Source organism: Phyllopteryx taeniolatus, chromosome 15 (genome assembly GCF_024500385.1).
Source record: "Phyllopteryx taeniolatus isolate TA_2022b chromosome 15, UOR_Ptae_1.2, whole genome shotgun sequence".
Taxonomy (NCBI): domain Eukaryota; kingdom Metazoa; phylum Chordata; class Actinopteri; order Syngnathiformes; family Syngnathidae; genus Phyllopteryx; species Phyllopteryx taeniolatus.
The window spans coordinates 18904875-18921385 of NC_084516.1; the positions used below are offsets into that span (position 1 = coordinate 18904875).

The 16511-nt window shown below is 41.0% G+C and overlaps 1 protein-coding gene across 2 annotated transcripts; it reads left to right on the plus strand.

Moving 5' to 3' along the window:
• Positions 1-528: 528 nt before the first annotated feature.
• On the plus strand, positions 529-16361 carry pum3 (pumilio RNA-binding family member 3). Of its 2 annotated transcripts, none has more exons than XM_061799031.1 (18): positions 529-677; positions 1152-1219; positions 1303-1497; positions 1761-1959; positions 2126-2201; positions 2289-2382; positions 2681-2747; positions 4086-4260; positions 5506-5609; positions 6100-6178; positions 8392-8490; positions 12330-12383; positions 12580-12660; positions 12745-12887; positions 13219-13441; positions 13769-13856; positions 14628-14718; positions 15678-16361. In XM_061799031.1, exons 1-18 carry the CDS (start codon positions 661-663, stop codon positions 15799-15801), a joined length of 1977 nt encoding a protein of 658 aa, XP_061655015.1. In that variant the 5' UTR covers positions 529-660; the 3' UTR covers positions 15802-16361. The 2 variants fall into 2 exon arrangements, with proteins under 2 accessions (XP_061655015.1, XP_061655014.1); XM_061799030.1 differs by having other exon boundaries at positions 539-677; positions 1149-1219.
• The last annotated feature ends 150 nt before the right edge of the window (positions 16362-16511 follow it).

Sequence of the window (16511 nt, forward strand, 5' to 3'; positions counted from 1 at the left end):
AGCCTATCCCAGCCGACTCCGGGCGAAAGACGGACTACACCCTGAACTGGTCGCCAGTCAGTCGCAGGGCACATATAGACACGGACAACCATTTGCACTCACATCCACACCATCACTGAATGGGAACTGAACCCACGCTGCCCGCAACAAAGTCAGCCGAGTGTACCACTACACCATCAGTGACTATTTTTGTGACTAAAAGTTATCAATACTCTGGATTATTTTTTTTCATAAGCAACGGCAAACATATTAACTGCAATCTTGCACGTCTTTCATGGTCTTGATGAATGACATTCAAAACCAAATTTGAATAACTACTGAAACTATTAATGTTTCCCAATCGTCCCCTCTTCAGCTCACTTCAGAAACCAGCCAAAAGGATTTTAACTAACATGGCCATTTCCCAGAATAATTTTATCAAAAAGAGAAACGCGTTTGTGGATCTTGGCTGGGTCAGATTATACATCAAATTGTACTGAAATGTGAACTAAAACCTAATCACATTATTTTCAGTTCATTGACTTCTATTATGTGTCGCAGGACTGTCGTAACGACGTCAACGTTTTACGGCAGCAAACATTGAGTTTGATTGGACCTTTCAGTGCTGTAAACGGTTGTGGAAAAAACACGCATGGAGAGAGTTTGAGACGGCGTGTGTGTATGCGTACGTCTACAATGTAAGTCAGCCAATTCAAACAACGAGCATTATCAGTAGTGATATGATTCGAATGCGTGTGTTATTTGTAGCTGTCAATTGTGTGGTAATATTTTTTAAAGCTTGGTTATTTTTTTCGTCGGAATGCTCGCTAATAAGTAGCACAAACCCACTAGATAAAAATGGCGACAGTAGTGTAGCATGTCAGTCGGAACGTTTTAAGAGAAACAGATGCAAATTAATTTCGAAGTCAGTTTCCTTTCTGTAATAATTGGCTCAAATGTCCTTTCCTCCCAAAATTAGTTAGTTATTATTAGTTTCCCATTTACATGTCATTGTGTTCTTTAAATTACATTTACTTGTAGTGAGACTGATTTTCCTTGAATCTTCCAATCATTACTGCTCGTGTAATCAATCTTGAATTTAGATTTTATACTCTACCAACATGTAGTATAAAATTTTATGTTATAATGTCATATTTCCATTATTTCAGTAGAATGGAAGCTAAACCAAAAACACCCTATTCCCCCAAAGGAGTGAAGAAGTTGAAACAGAAAGGAAAGGGTAAGCTGTAAACACTGTTAAATAACTACATGCTCATAATGTAAGTTCACCTAATGTGCTCCACTTCATGGATCTCTATGCAGATTCTCCTGGGACAGTATCTGGCAGTAGGTCTCCTGGTAAAAAGCCCTTCAAAGCATACAACAAGAAGGACACGAAAGGCAAAATGGGGAAGAGTGGAGATAACGCCAAGAAACAACAGACATTTGCTAAAGGTGGAAAAGGCCCAAAGAGAAAATTTGACAAAGAGGAAGGAGACAATGAAAAAGAGGACAGAGGCAAGAAATGTCATTTAATCATTAAGTCCATCTCATACAAGGCCAATGCAATTTTAGGCGATAGAAATTCAATACGTGTGTAAAAGCTTAACCAAATGCTGGGGATTCAAACCTTCACCTGTAACTAGTGCAACTGAGCCTGTTGTAGCCCAAAAGGCCACAGTTTTCATTTCACATATGATTTTCCATATCAACAATTGCCACACACTTATATTTGAGAACATTTAAATTGATTTTAATTTTGTTTGTGTGTGTGAGACCAGGCCCGCAGGCAAAGAAGTTCAAGAAAGGTGGCTTTAAGCCAAAGAAGAAGGAGGAGGGAGTGCAGCAGACAGATGAAGACCTGAAGAAAAACAGGCTGCAGAAGAAGAAAGACCTGAAAAAGAGCAGACAGCAAGCAGATCGAAAGGACATGTACCAGATCATCAATCAGGCCAAACAAGTGTGGGGAGACCTAAGGACGTACGTAGAAGCGCACTTGTGCACACAGGAAGTAAAGTTCCAGCCAGCTTTGTAGATGAACAGTATCCATACAGTAGATTGTGATGTTTGTATTTAGCGCTGACCTCTGCTGAAAATGAACAATCCTAATTTGTGTGTGTCCATGTTCACGTGTGTGTGTCCACAGGAAGAAGTGTGACAGCGATTTAAAGAGGAAACTGATGAAGGATCTTCACGAGCTTATTAGGGGCAAGTACAAACAGGTATTTGTCAGTTTGAAAGTCAGTCAATTTTTTTTACATGCTCTTCTGTTTTTGTATGTGCTAAGAATCACCATCTCCCTCCACCAGATGGCGTATGCTCACGACTCTGTGCGAGTGTTGCAGTGTTTCATTCAGTGGGGTAGCCACGAGCAGAGATGGGAAGTGTTTGATGAACTTAAAGGTGAGGTATCTGCACTATATCGAACTGTCAGTCTAGTTATCAATCCAGCCATGCATCGGCACTATTAGCTTCAATAGATGATGATAATGTCCTTAAATGTCGTTTTTATAAAGGTTTTATGAAGGTGACATTTTGAGCCCTGAACAAATTAATTCACTTTACATTATTTCCTATGGGAAAAATGTTATTTTAATTGGAACAAGTGAAACATTGGTAATTTGGAATGACTTGATAACCATTGGTGTTCGCCGAAAAAATACAGGCTTTGCTACATATGTCGTCACTTTGTCTTCTGCAGATGATGTCATTCTTTTGTGTAAGTCGCAGTATGGCAAACACGTGGTGAAAAAGTTGCTGATGTACGGGTGAGTGGCTCCTTTCATTTTAACACCATTACAACCACGTTGCACAAGTAGAGATGCCAAGTGTCCGTATTTTGTTACTGGCAGTTGCCATGTGTTCCGTTGTTATGGATAGGGCGTAAATGTTCTGGAGCAGAAATTTTGCGTACTAGGCTCACTTGGAGTTTGCGAGTCAGCGAGCCTAGCCCGCCGACCTGAAGAAGGACCCGCCGAACACCAACAAAGAAGTGTGCACTTAGTGCATGTGCCCTGTGCCCAAAAACATATAGCAGCACTCAAAAGTGTGGCTTAAACTTTGGTCAAATAAATGGCCAGTTGTTTCAGTGCAACACTAAGACACAGCTGTACCTGAAAGCAGACATCTCATCCCCTTCAACCACAACATCAGCTCTCTTTGCCTTCCGTGGATGACAAACAACTTTCTGTAGTTAAACAGCGCCAAAACTGAAGCCATTCAAATCAGTACTTCGCCTCAAACCAGTCCTCCCTCATCACCAGCTTTACTAGCTCTAGCCATAAGTTTCCCTCTTTTTCTATGTCACAAATGTAGACGTCGACACCTACATTTGCCATCTCACCAAAGTTTCCTTTCTTCAACTGAAAAATACAAACAAAATACAAAATATATCGGATGCTGAGAGACTGGTCCATGCCTTCATCTCCTCAGGGTTGGACTATTGCAACTCACTCCTCGTTTGGTTCTCTGGGAGGAGACTGCAAAAACTCCAGCACATCCAAAAGTACACTGCCAGAATCTTGACACAGAATTGCAAATATGACCACATCTCAACCATTTTCGGGACCCTTTACTGGCTGCCGGTGCACTACCGAATCCACTACAAACTCTGCTTACTTACCCACCAGTGTCTCCATGGCCATGCCCCTCCATACCTCAGCGAGCTTCTCACTCCTAACACCACCACAACGTACCTCCGGTCCACCAACACCCACTCCCTCCGCCTACCGAAGGCTAAACTCTCCACCATGGCAGACCAGGCCTTCTAAGCAGCAGGACGTCTTTGGAACGCCCTACCACACTCCCTACGGGCTCAACAAAGTGTGGAAATGTTCCAAAAGGCGCTACAAATTTTCATCTTTTTCTTAAAAATGCCCATTAGCTTGTTTTGTAATCTTTGTTCTTAACCGTTGCCTTTCTAATTTGTCTGCCTTTACCTTATACAGCTGTATGTTGTTTTGTCTGAATGCGTTATAAAAAAAAAAAAAAGTACCACTTAGAGATTTCTTTGAAATGTAAAGTGCATTATAAGTGTTTTCCCCACTATTATTATTTTATTTATTTATTTTTAAGGAGCTGGTCACCTGTTGTATTTGCCTCTACAGGAATAAGGAGCTGGTGGCAGCTGTGATGCAAACGTTTAAAGGAAACGTACGACCGTTGCTTCGTCACGCCGCCGCTTCCGCCATCATTGAGTACGCCTACAACGACAAAGCTGTGCTTGCGCAGAGACTCATGCTCACTGAGGAACTGTACGGAAATATCTTCACCATCTGCAAGGTACACACTCACAACCAGACCGAAATTACATCTCATTGTATTCAAAGTACAAGTGATCCTTTCTGTGACGCTGGTTGAACTTCAATTTGGTCGACTTTCAAAATTCCAATTGAGATGAACTGTTTGGACTCTGAAACAAAATATTCCCACCAGTTACCTTTTATTAAAAAAAAAAAAATTAAAAGCGATGTTTCAAGTAACATTGTATCATTGTCACACACCATGTGTTGATGACTGGGGGCTCATTGCAAGAGACAGGCCAGCCCCCCAGAACCTACTAAACAAGTTGTTAAGAGGGTTAAAATCGTGCTGGAATTCTTTATCCTTGGTGTATTTTGACCAAAGCATGTCAACACACTTAAGAACTGTATTTATGGTACAGTTGCATAGTATCTTTTATTAACACATTCAACCTTGGAGGTACCACTGTATGTGTATTGACTTGGTTGTAAGGGCTGGGCGATTAATCAAAATGTAATCATGATTTCGATTTTGGCTTCTAATGATCATAGAAACGTTCTAATCGAAGAAAAACGTTCCTGCGTTGTGAACACACCTTGAAGGCACCGTGTTGCTTGTAATAAGCTGCGTCACATTCTTCTGCCTTCCCTGAGCGTGCTTTAAGCTTTTTATTGACAACCCTATTAGTTCGCTGAAAAACTAAACGCTTTTTGCTTACTGCAATATGCAGCTCCATGCATGCATCGCACCACACTGCCCCCAAGAGGCCAAGTCGCATACAGCAGGAAGATCAGATACAGTCATGGCTTTGTATAAAAAGACCCTTTTTTTTCCCCCCCGACTGTCTGACATGAAATCAGGCTAAATATTTTCCTGTTTTAGGTCAATTAGGATTACGAACATTTCTCTTTGCATGGAGAGAAGTTTTTTCCCCCCATTTATATATATATATATATATATATATATATATATATATATATATAGACAATAGTCACCCCAGGCGTGCCAATGTTTTTAGCCTTGTCTTTATTTATTTTAGTTTTTTATTTCTATTTTTTAATATATTGTTATTTTACCTTGTACTAATTTATTTTCTTGTTGTTCTATTAAGTTTTATTTGAAATTGAGTTTTGGTAGTTGGTTAAATACTAAGTTTCAAAATCAATGTTTCAATCAAATCATGTTTATTAATCGAGATTTCAATATCAGTCAAAATGATCATTACTCTATCCATAATCGCCCACTCCAACTTGGTTGTCAATTTTTGTCTCTCCATGTGTGCAGTCATCAGTGTGCAACACCATCGACAAGGTTGCAGAGGCCAACCCCGACAAGCTGGACCAAATCATCAGTGATATGAAGCAAATTCTTACGCCAATGGCACAGAAGTAAGACCATTGAAAATGAATTCATTATAGACCATGGAGAACGTTAAGACCACAAATGAGATACAATCCATCATCCATCCATCCATTTTCTTTACCGCTTATCCTCACTAAGGTCGCAGGCTGCTGGAGCCTATCCCAGCTATCTTCGGGCGGGAGGCGGGGTACACCCAGAACCGGTCGCCAGGCAATCGGAGGGCGAGATACAATCCAAGAACTGTATTTAAAAAAATATATATTTGCCAATACAAAAATGACAATGGTAATTTTGTTTTATTGACAGGGAGGTATTCATTTAAAAGTGTTTGTCATACTTAGTTTTAATGTTGTGTAAGATTGCAGCATACTGTGTCGTATAATGTAATATTTTATTGCTGTGTAAGGTTTGTCTTCAGTTGATTGATTTTTGAGAGGATGACCATGTTTAAGTTGAATACAATTTTCAGTTTTCATTCTTGTGAAGATGTTACATCATCGTGCTTTTGTGTTTCAGAGAGCAGGTCATCAAACACTCTCTGGTCCACAAAGTCTTCCTGGACTTTTTCCTGTTAAGTCCTGACAAACAGAGAGCGGTGAGTGTATATTGTTCAATATGTACACATTGTCATGTTTAAAGTCAGTCTGCTACAGTGTTAAATTGATTAGAACTTGCATATTTAAAAGTTTGATGGCACGGTGAGTAGGGTTAGTACATATGCCTCACAGTTCTGAGGTTGAGGGTTCAAATCTAGGTTCCGGCCTTCCTGTCTGGAGTTCGCATGTTTGCCCCAGGCTGGCGTGAGTTATCTTCAGGTACTCCAGCTTCATCCCATGTTGCAAAAATATGCATTTTAGGTTGATTAATGAGTCTGCATTTTCCATAGGTGTGAATGTGATTGTGAATGGCTGTTTGTCCATATGTGCCTGGCGATTGGCTGGAAACCAGTCAAGGATGTACCTTGCCTCTCAGCCAAAGTCAGCTGGGATAGGCTCCAGCCCACCCGCGGCCCTAGTCAGGGATAAGCTGTATAGAAAACAGATGGCTGGATTCAAAAGTTATAAACCGTACCAAAATAGCGGGGTGACTCAGTATACTTAGTTATTGGTAGTACATAGATTATTTTACACTTGAGACTATGTGAGTCCCAAGATGCACACATCTATAAACAATGAGTCCCAGCCCTGGAACAATGAGTCCCTGCAACTTATCATCACGGAGTACAGATACAGTTATACCTCCGCTATATCACAGTTGTTGCTTCGTGGTCTTGCTATATTACATATTTTTATTTTCACAATTTGGCCAATATTTTTGTCTTATCTATTTTTATTGCTCTCTTTCAATGTTTCAGCCGGCCACGACAGCATATTTTTTAGAACGATATATTTTCCCTAAAACTTTCATGATAAACGATAGTATCTTTGTTTTTTTTTGTTTTTTTTAATGCCACTGATATAATGAAATCATAGTGCATAATCATTCAAGTGCATCCTTCTTAAGAACAATTAACTTTCCATTCCAAAGAACATTGAAATGAAGAACAATGAGTGAAATCTCTTTGATAAATAAAAAATATAAATCAGACTGTCTCTGTTCGGAAAAATTGCACTTAAATATTAAACATTTGGCACATAGGTATAGAGTCATTAACCCACTAAACAGGCACAAAAAATGTTTTAAAGCCTGCCAAATTTGAATTAGTTAAAAAAACAAACACCATGTTCTCAAAATCATTTGGGCTTTGTCACCGTTTTTAAATCAGATGTCATACATTTTAATATCCCTATATTTTGTAGTCTCTATTTTTATTTATTGTTTGAATGTGCTCGTGTTATGTACTGTGCAATTTCTGCTGCCTCTTGGCTTTTGAAAAATAGATTTTATCTCTCAATAAGCTTTTAACGAGTTAAATAATGGAAAATAAAATGTAAAACAAGACCTGCCCTCAAGCTGCTGGACTGTGACATGAGACTTTTACCTGTTAATCAAATGCGTTATCTGAAGTCAAATACTTTCCCCGTGTGTGTGTTATGTGGGGAACATGCTGACATTTTGCCGCTGTTTAGCTCCACCCAGTTGTTAGCTCACAGGCTAGCGAATGTAATGAACAGTTCACTTTCCCTTTGTCCTAGTTGTGTGCATCTACAGCGCAAACGCCGTTCTGCCAGCAGCTTGTTACGCCGTGAGCGGAGCAGCGGGTGTTACCACAACAATGAAAATTTACGTTGTCCTTCGTATGGAACGATAACCAGCCTTACTCTGTCTCTGATTGGCTAGCACCAAGACAGGATTCGTACTTTTGATATGCTGTGTGTGGAAACTATTCACCAACACACACACACACGTAGTGTGGGGTTTTTAACCACGTGTCTCTTGACGCAAATTGAATATGGTTCTGGCGTCCCTGCTAATTTTTGTGCATCTCAGACGTGGGACGAGGTCCCTGTAGTAGTCTCATTTGTTGGCAGACAATTGTCACTTCTTTACAGCAAAATAACAAAACAAAAACAAAAATGATTACTGTGTGTGCAAATTTGTGTTTCTTGCTTATTTGTCCCATTTTTTTTTTCTTTCTTAAATTGGTGGGTTATATTGTCATGCTATGGTAGGATGTCTCACTTCACTATTTATGTGCTATAGCTGTCACAGAAAATACAAGTCAGGTCAGGGGTAATTGTTTCAAACTGAACTAAACTGCTTGGTTGAAAAATTCCTAAAGTGTTATTGTTAAAAAATAAAAGTGTCAGTGCGTGACTGCGTTCCTCATGAACCTGTTTCTGTGGTATATGGTATCACTGTTCACAGGAGATGATTGAGTCAATAAGGGAATCAGTTGTCTACATGGCTCACACCCACGACGGAGCTCGAGTGGCCATGCACTGTCTGTGGCACGGGACTGCCAAGGTAACCCACCTACCCCCACTCCCACTGGCACACACATGTAAGCACACTGGCCAAAGAAATACCATATCATATCTTTGGCTCCATTAGGTGGTACTTTCGTACCCAGAAAACAATTTTAAGTGAAACTAGAGCTTCAATCAGAAAACGTATTCTTTGCTTCCCTTTTGTGACATCTGTATGCAATTACGAACCCTTTTAGTGGTGATGTCAATTACATGCGGATTTTCGCTGTTCGTTGCAGGGCTTGGTCCCTTATCCCCTGCGAGTAGTAGGGGTTGACTGTGAATGTGTCAGAGGTATGAGTAAGTCACATATGTGCAAGTCTCAAGTCATAACCTTCAAGTCTCAAGCAAATCCCAAGTCACTACGGGGGGACAAAATCAAGCAAATCAAGTCGGACTCGCCACTAAATTTTAAGCAAGTCATTACTTGGTTTAAGCAAGTCGCAAGTCAAGTCATACAATCTTGCTCCAGTCGCAACTTAAAAAACACTCCAATGGAGTGGTAATAAAAAAGAAATTTCACTATTTTTTTCCACATACAGTGGATACGGAAAGTATTCAGACCCCATTCAATTTTTCACTTTTTTATATTGCAGCCATTTGCTAAAATGATTTAAGTTCATTTTTTCTACATTGATGTACACACAGCACCCCATATTGACAGAAAAAATCGGAATTGTTGAAATTTCTCCAGATTTAGTAAAGAAAAACTGAAATATAACACAGCAATAAGTATTCAGACCCTTTGCTCAGTATTTAGTAGAAGCACCCTTTTTGAGCTAATACAGCCATGAGTCATTTTGGGAATGAGGAAGTTTTTCACACCTGGATTTGGGGATCCTCTGCCATTCCTCCTTGCAGATCCTCTCCAGTTCTGTCAGGTTGGATGGTGAACGTTGGTGGACAGCCATTTTCAGGTCTCTCCAGAAATGCTCAATTGGGTTTAAGTCAGGGCTCTGGCTGGGCCATTCAAAAACAGTCACGGAGTTGTTCTGAAGCCACTCCTTCGGTATTTTAGCTGTGTGTTTAGGGTCATTGTCTTATTTGAAGGCAAACCCTCGACACAGTCTGAGGTTCTGAGCACTCTGGAGAAGGTTTTCGTCCAGTATATCTCTGTACTTGGCCGCATTCATTTTTTGTTCGATTGCAACCAGTCGTCCTGTCCCTGCAGCTGAAAAACACCCCCACAGCATGATGCTGCCACCACCATGCTTCACTGTTGGGACTGTACTGGACAGGTGATGAGCAGTGCTGATGAGCAGTGCCTGGTTTTCCCCACACATGCCACTTAGAATTAAGGCCAACAATTTCTATCTTGGTCTCATCAGACCAGAGAATCTTATTTCTCACCATCTTTGAGTCCCTCTGGTGTTTTTTTTTTTTTTTTAAATAACAAACTCCAATGCGGGCTTTCATGTGTCTTGCACTGAGGAGAGGCTTCCATCAGGCCACTCTGCCATAAAGCCCCGACTGGTGGTGGGCTGCAGTGATGGTTGACTTTCTAGAACTTTCTCCCATCTCCCGACTGCATCTCTGGAGCTCAGCCACAGTGATCTTTGGGTTCTTCTTTACCTCTCTCACCAAGGCTCTTCTCCCCCAATTGCTCAGTTTGGCCGGACGGCCAGCTCTAGGAAGGGTTCTGATTGTCCCAAATGTCTTCCATTTCAGGATTATGGAGGCCACTGTGCTCTTAGGAACCTTAAGTGCAGCAGAAACATTTTGTAGCCTTGGCCAGATCTGTGCCTTGCCACAATTCTGTCTCTGAGCTCTTCAAGCAGTTCCTTTGACCTCATGATTGTCATTTGCTCTGACATGCAATATGAACTATAAGGTCTTACATAGACAGGTGTGTGGCTTTCCTAATCAAGTCCAGTCAGTATAATCAAACACAGCTGGACTCCAATGAAGGTGTAGAACCATCTTAAGGATGATCAGAATAAATGGACAGCACTCGAGTTTATTATGAGTGTCACAGCAAATGGTCTGAATACCTATGGCTGTGCTATATTTCAGTTTTTCTTTTTTAATAAATCAGCAGAAATTTCAACAATTACATTTTTTTCTGTCAATATGGGGTGCTGTGTGTACATTAATGAGGGGAAAAAAGAACTTAAGTGATATTAACAAATGGCTGCAATATAACAAAGAGTGAAAAATTTAAGCGGGTCTGAAAGCTTTCTATACCCACTGTAAATCATAACTAAAAAAAGGATTCACACCTTAAAAAAGTTAAATGAACAACAACTGATATTCTGATTGATTGAATTAATTGCACTGAAATTGTTTTAAAGTAGTATTTCGAACTCAGTTTATCTCAACTTTATTTCTGAACAAACTATGCTGTACTTTGTGAGGACAGCGTCGTAACTCCTATGGTTTAGGAGAACACCACTGAACAAAAGCCAAGACTGATTTCTGTTGGTCAAATACTTTACTAGATGTGTACCTAATGGAGAATGAAAAGATTCATAAGGGAATAATCCATGACATAAAAATGTTGCCATCCTTCCAAAAAAAAAAAAAAAAAAAGTAACCGGGACAAAATTTGCATTCCTCCTGTGTCCCCTACTTTAATTAAGTCACTCACCCGGTTTATTTAGTTAGAAGATTAGATTAAAGGTTATGTTTCATATGCTGGGCTCTCAAATTTAGAAACCGTGTTGACAGCTTTATCACCGAGCCGACACAACAGATGACATTTTAATGGTGACACTTCAATAAACATGTTCAGTAGTATGAAAATGATCACATGTACCTTTGTCAATGACTTTAAATTGAATCACCATGATCATAATGGCAAGCGATGCTGACGCAGAGAAAGCTTTCGATAAAGTTAACTGGGCTTTCCTGTTTGTAGTACTTGGCAAATTTGGCTTTGGAGATTCATTTATACATTGGATGGCAACATTATACAATTCGCCGAAAGCGCCAGTCACCACAAATTGGATCACGGATGTCCACTCTCACCGATGCTATTTGCAATATTTATCGAACCTCCTGCTGCCGCTACACGTCAGAATATTAAAGGTATCTGCTCACTAGTGACAGAACACAAAATCAATCTATATGCTGAGGATATTCTTCTTTACTTACAGGAACCCAAGTATTCTCTTCAGGCAATCTTCAATATCATTAAGACATTTTCACAAATATCAGACTACTCTTATTAACTGGACAAAATCAACAAAACTCCCAATACCAGCAAGCTCATGGACTCCTGCAGATCAAATCCCAGAGTACCCTATACCATTAGGAAACATTAAGTACTTTGGTCAACTCTGTGAGTTTTGACGAAATATTGAGACCTATCTAAATTACACACCACCCCTGGAAAAAAATCTCATCTGATTTAAGACGCGGGCGGCACGGTGGGCGACTGGTTAGAGCGTCAGCCTCACAGTTCTGAGGACCCGGGTTCCGCGACCCCGGGATTTTAATGCACCACACCACTCGGGGGGGTTTGGGGGGGCAGCCATAGTAACAGGGGGGAGGTGGGTCTCACTTCCATGGCGGTGCTCCCGAAGCCGGGCCCCCCGAGCTGGATGACTGCTTGGTGTTAGGGCTGACCTCTCATGGCGCGGGGCTGCTCCTTGGGTCCCCCCCCCCCCCCCCCCCCGTCTCTGCTGGTTGCTGCCACATAGTGACATCATTCAACCTCAGCGATACAATACAATGCCTGCAACCAATTGTGAGGAATCAAACAATCCTTGTAGACCACTTGTCTCATTTAAAGTTCAGAGAAGCTGAAACAAAAGTTTGGATTCATCCTTGATGGTGAGCACTTTACAAACTACATTTTGTTTTTTGTTTTGATCTTATTTTATTTTTCCTCTTCAGGACAGAAAAGTCATCATCAAAACATTGAAGACGTACATGGTGAAGTTTGCCACGGTGGGTTTTCATACAAACTGGTTGTTTAATGTATTTATTGTTTCCCCATCATCCCTTTTAGCCAACTTTGTGTCATTTCTCTTGCATTGCTTAAGGCCAAATGACGTTAGGAAGTAAATGTTGCTGTAGATTACGTCTTGACACAGTAAAGAACTGAGGAGAGCAGAGGAAACATGTGACTGTGTTCTGTCCTTAGGGGGAATTTGGCCATCTGGTTCTTCTCGCCATATTTGACTGCGTGGATGACACCAAACTGGTCAAACAGGCAGTGTTGTCTGTAAGTGCAAGATTTGTTTCCCTTCACTCTTTGCTTTATAGACTTTCTCAACATGATAATGTCGCATGTTTCTCACTTCTCCAGGAGCTCTTGTCGTCTTTGGATGAAGTCATCAGTAACAAGTACGGCAAGAAGGTTCTGTTGTACCTGCTTAGCCCCAGAGACCCTGCTCACCTGCTGCCTGAGATCATCAAGGTGCTGGAACGAGGAGATGGCAATGCACACAGGTCAGACAAAAACAAGAATGTCAGCAATAAGAAGGTTTGCTGTGCAGATTAGCCAGTGGTGAAAAGAAGACATGCAAAACCAAGGACGTGTCCGTTAAGTAAGCATAGTTTTCCAGTCAGTAACTGCCCACAAATTCAGACAACAAAGGATTCGAACAAAAGTAGAAATGTTGAATTATTACCAAATAATAGTTAAAAAAAATGCAAATACTTGCTAGCGCTTGTAATGGAGAAATCAATCAGGGTTAAATGTTACTGGGCACACCTGATGCAAAGGTTTAAAGTGGTCAAGTAAGTAAGCAACACATACCCTCTCTTCTTCTCCCACTAGTAAAAAGGACCCGGCCCTTCGAAAGAAGGAGCTGCTGGAGGTCGTCTCCCCGCCACTGCTCGATTATCTCCGCGACAACGCCGCCGCCATGGTCATGGACAAGGCCACCAGCGTGACAGTTAGCGACATCCTGGCGTCGGCCTGCGGCGACCTGCGGCCCGCCATGGCAGCTGTAGCTCAGCTGGCCAATCAGGAGCTTGTACCAGGAGGGGTTCAAGGACAGGTAAGTGTGAGGGAATGACGATTGTTTTGCATTTTAAATCATTACATGTGCCGATCATACCGAGGCATTTTGAGGGTGAATTTTAGTAGCTGATTGTTGGTCAGTCTGTATAACATCTTGGATACCTCTGTTAGTTCTGAGTCAATATTAGCTAAAGAACAGGTCTTATTATTTTTCGCAGTTTTCTTCAATGCCGCTTTAGTTCGAACACACTAGCTGAGGTTTGTCTTGACTGGATAATTGCTTGAAGAACTAACATTTCTTGGTAGAAGTGTTTCAAATACAAGGGTGTCATTGTGAAGTCAAATGCGCGTCTCTCTTTTCCAGCTCCACATGGCAGAACATCCCGCAGGACACTTGGTGCTCAAATGGCTCATAGAGCAGGACGTCACTCTGCTAGAAGCTGGCAAAGAAGGTAACTACCTCTAGCAATACATTTCTTCCTCCAGCGTAATAATACATCCATCCATTTTCCAAAGCGCTTGTCCTCATTAGGGTTGCGAGTGAGGTGGGATGTATCCCAGCAGGTGTATAATAAGGCCTGATAATAATGATAACACAATACACGGCACATCATTTAGAACACTTACACTTTGTAAGTTTGTCACAGCGCAAACCTGTAGTAGTGACTAAAAGCTATGAAACAATTGATTCCATGTGGTTAAGGGGTAAGTTTGGATTACCTGAGAGGTTGTTCTGAAATATTTATTAACATTTTCCAAAAAACAAACAAAAAAAAGTGGAGAATGCAAGGCGTTGGATAAAATGACAAGAGATTGAGGTTGCTGTTTTCTACATACCTGCACAACATAGCATTTGAACAGAAAATGTAGAACAACGCCCCCAAGTGGCTGTGAGCAGTACACACGAGTTGAGCAAATGGATTGGATTTACTCAGTGCTACATCATTATTTTTGTGTCCATCTATTGGCAATGTATTTTGCTAAATAATTGTTATACTGCTTATTTATTTCTGGGAAAAGTCATGCGTTGAGTGAAGGTAATGCTACTACGTTGAATTCACACCATACAGACTCAAACTGGCATTTAATTTTTCGAATGTGTTAATTTGCATGCCTCAAGGATAAATTCGATTAACACACACTGCTCTATACAATTAATTTGTTGCGCTTTCTACCAAACGACTGTCGATGCCGACTAACTTCTTTTTGTGCCCTCCTGCCAGAGTGCTTTTCCAGGATCCTGGTGGACACTGTTGGGATGGAAAAACTGAGGAGTTGGGTCAAAGTCAACAGAGGAGCCATGGTGCTCTGCAGGTCGGTTTGTATTTGCGCTCACGGTTTAGCAAATCTGTTCAAGTAGTCCTGCAGTATTCAGTTGAAAACGGTTCCATCCATGCATTTTCTGTACCGCGTATCCTCATCAGGGTCGTGGGTGCGCTGGAGCGCTTTGGGTGAGAGGCGGGGTCCGCCCTGGACTGGTCGCCAGCCTATCACAGGGCATTTAAAACAGTTCCCAGGTGTCTTAATAGCAAATCTGTGACAGGCAATATAAGATCAAGAATTACATTACACTTTACACACAGTTTTTTGTCTTGCTGAAATTAACCTATTTTGAGCCTTGCCTAAGTGATTGTTAACGCCGGCAAATGTTGCTGGACCGCATTTTGTTAAAAGAATGATTCTGAAGAGGTCGGGGTGGCTGCACTTAGAATCCCGAATCTTAAAACGTGCCTGCAAACTGTATTTTCCTTGGTGGAGGCCGCATCGAGCCAATTGGTTGATTACTGCGCAAACACAAACACAGCGGGTTGCTGGAGCCTTCGTCAAGGTGGAAGGGATTATGAACAGTTCCAAATAGCAGTCAGTGCTAGCGTTAAACCTTCCAGCTTTTGCTAGAATTTTTTTCTGAAAAGCTTCTAGAACAGCTGAACTTTTACTTACTCGAAAATGTGTGCTGACTCCCATTTGAATGTGATTGGTGATTATTTCTGAACAGACCAGTTATAAGTGGGTGTGCACCCTTGTGCAACCACATTCACTTATTTGTACTTCACTTGAAAAGATTTTTTTTTGTTGTTGTTCAGGTTATAGGTCACATCAATGGTGGAAAAGGTTTTAAAAAAAGATTGATTCGGGTCTTACTTTTTTTTTTAATATCACAAAAACCTGGATGTGTAAAATAATGCTACCAGGCCTCAAATACTTCTCATAGGAGAACATATTTTTAAGCGTTGAGGACAGACATTTTATAAGTTTGCCTTTACTGTCCGCAGCCTCCTGAACAGCTGTGACAAGTCCGTGGTGGCAGACGTGAAAACAGCTCTGCAGGACTTTGAGCTCGACAGCGCCAACAGCAGCAAGGGAGCCGAAATCCTGCTTGAAAATTTGAGAAAATAGACACACACAGCATCACTTTGGGTCAGGAAGTAGATGCAAACCAGGACTGAGTCACGTCAGCAACAAAAAAATGTCCCAACGTGAAGGACACAGAGCCTCACTGACTGAGGCTTTGTAAACATATCTGTGCTCCAAAATTAATGAAGGTCTTCTACTGTGGGCCAAGGCAAAATCAGATTTGGAGTGTGTAGCGTAATCTGCTTTAAGAAATGGACAAATGACCTCACCGAGTGACAATATTAAATTACTATAGTACAAAAGTCATTCTTCAGTTGTCACAATTGTGAGGTCGTGCCTCGATAAGCGTCCAGCTAAAATACTACACGCTAGAACAGCAAATGCGAACCAACCCAAGTCCAAACAGCATCATAATAGGTTTCTCTCCATCCAAGATAAGATAATCAGTTGCTGTAACTGGAAGCATGGGCACGCAGGAGACTGACAAAGGTTTTGTCATCAGATTTTTACACTTGTAAAGTTTTAACCAGTTTTGTCATTTTAAACAAGTTGGTCAACAGATGATACACCAAAATGCTAAAATAAAACATTTAAAACAAAGATTTTGGGTCAATGCTCATATTCCAAGGAGGGGTCTTTTGAGTTTGAATACATCGAGCAATAGCACAGTTTATTTTAGTTGATCAGTGCGAATGTGGTGTTGTAGCTTAACGCTTCAGAATGGACAATTGCTGACATGCACAGAATTGTTA

Excerpts from the sequence above, each read along its gene's own strand:
- pum3 (XM_061799030.1), top strand. Across the intron at positions 2,383-2,680 it reads AGTGTTTGATGAACTTAAAG|ATGATGTCATTCTTTTGTGT; the intron begins GTGAGGTATCTG and ends TGTCTTCTGCAG. Across the intron at positions 12,661-12,744 it reads TCAAACAGGCAGTGTTGTCT|GAGCTCTTGTCGTCTTTGGA; the intron begins GTAAGTGCAAGA and ends TCACTTCTCCAG.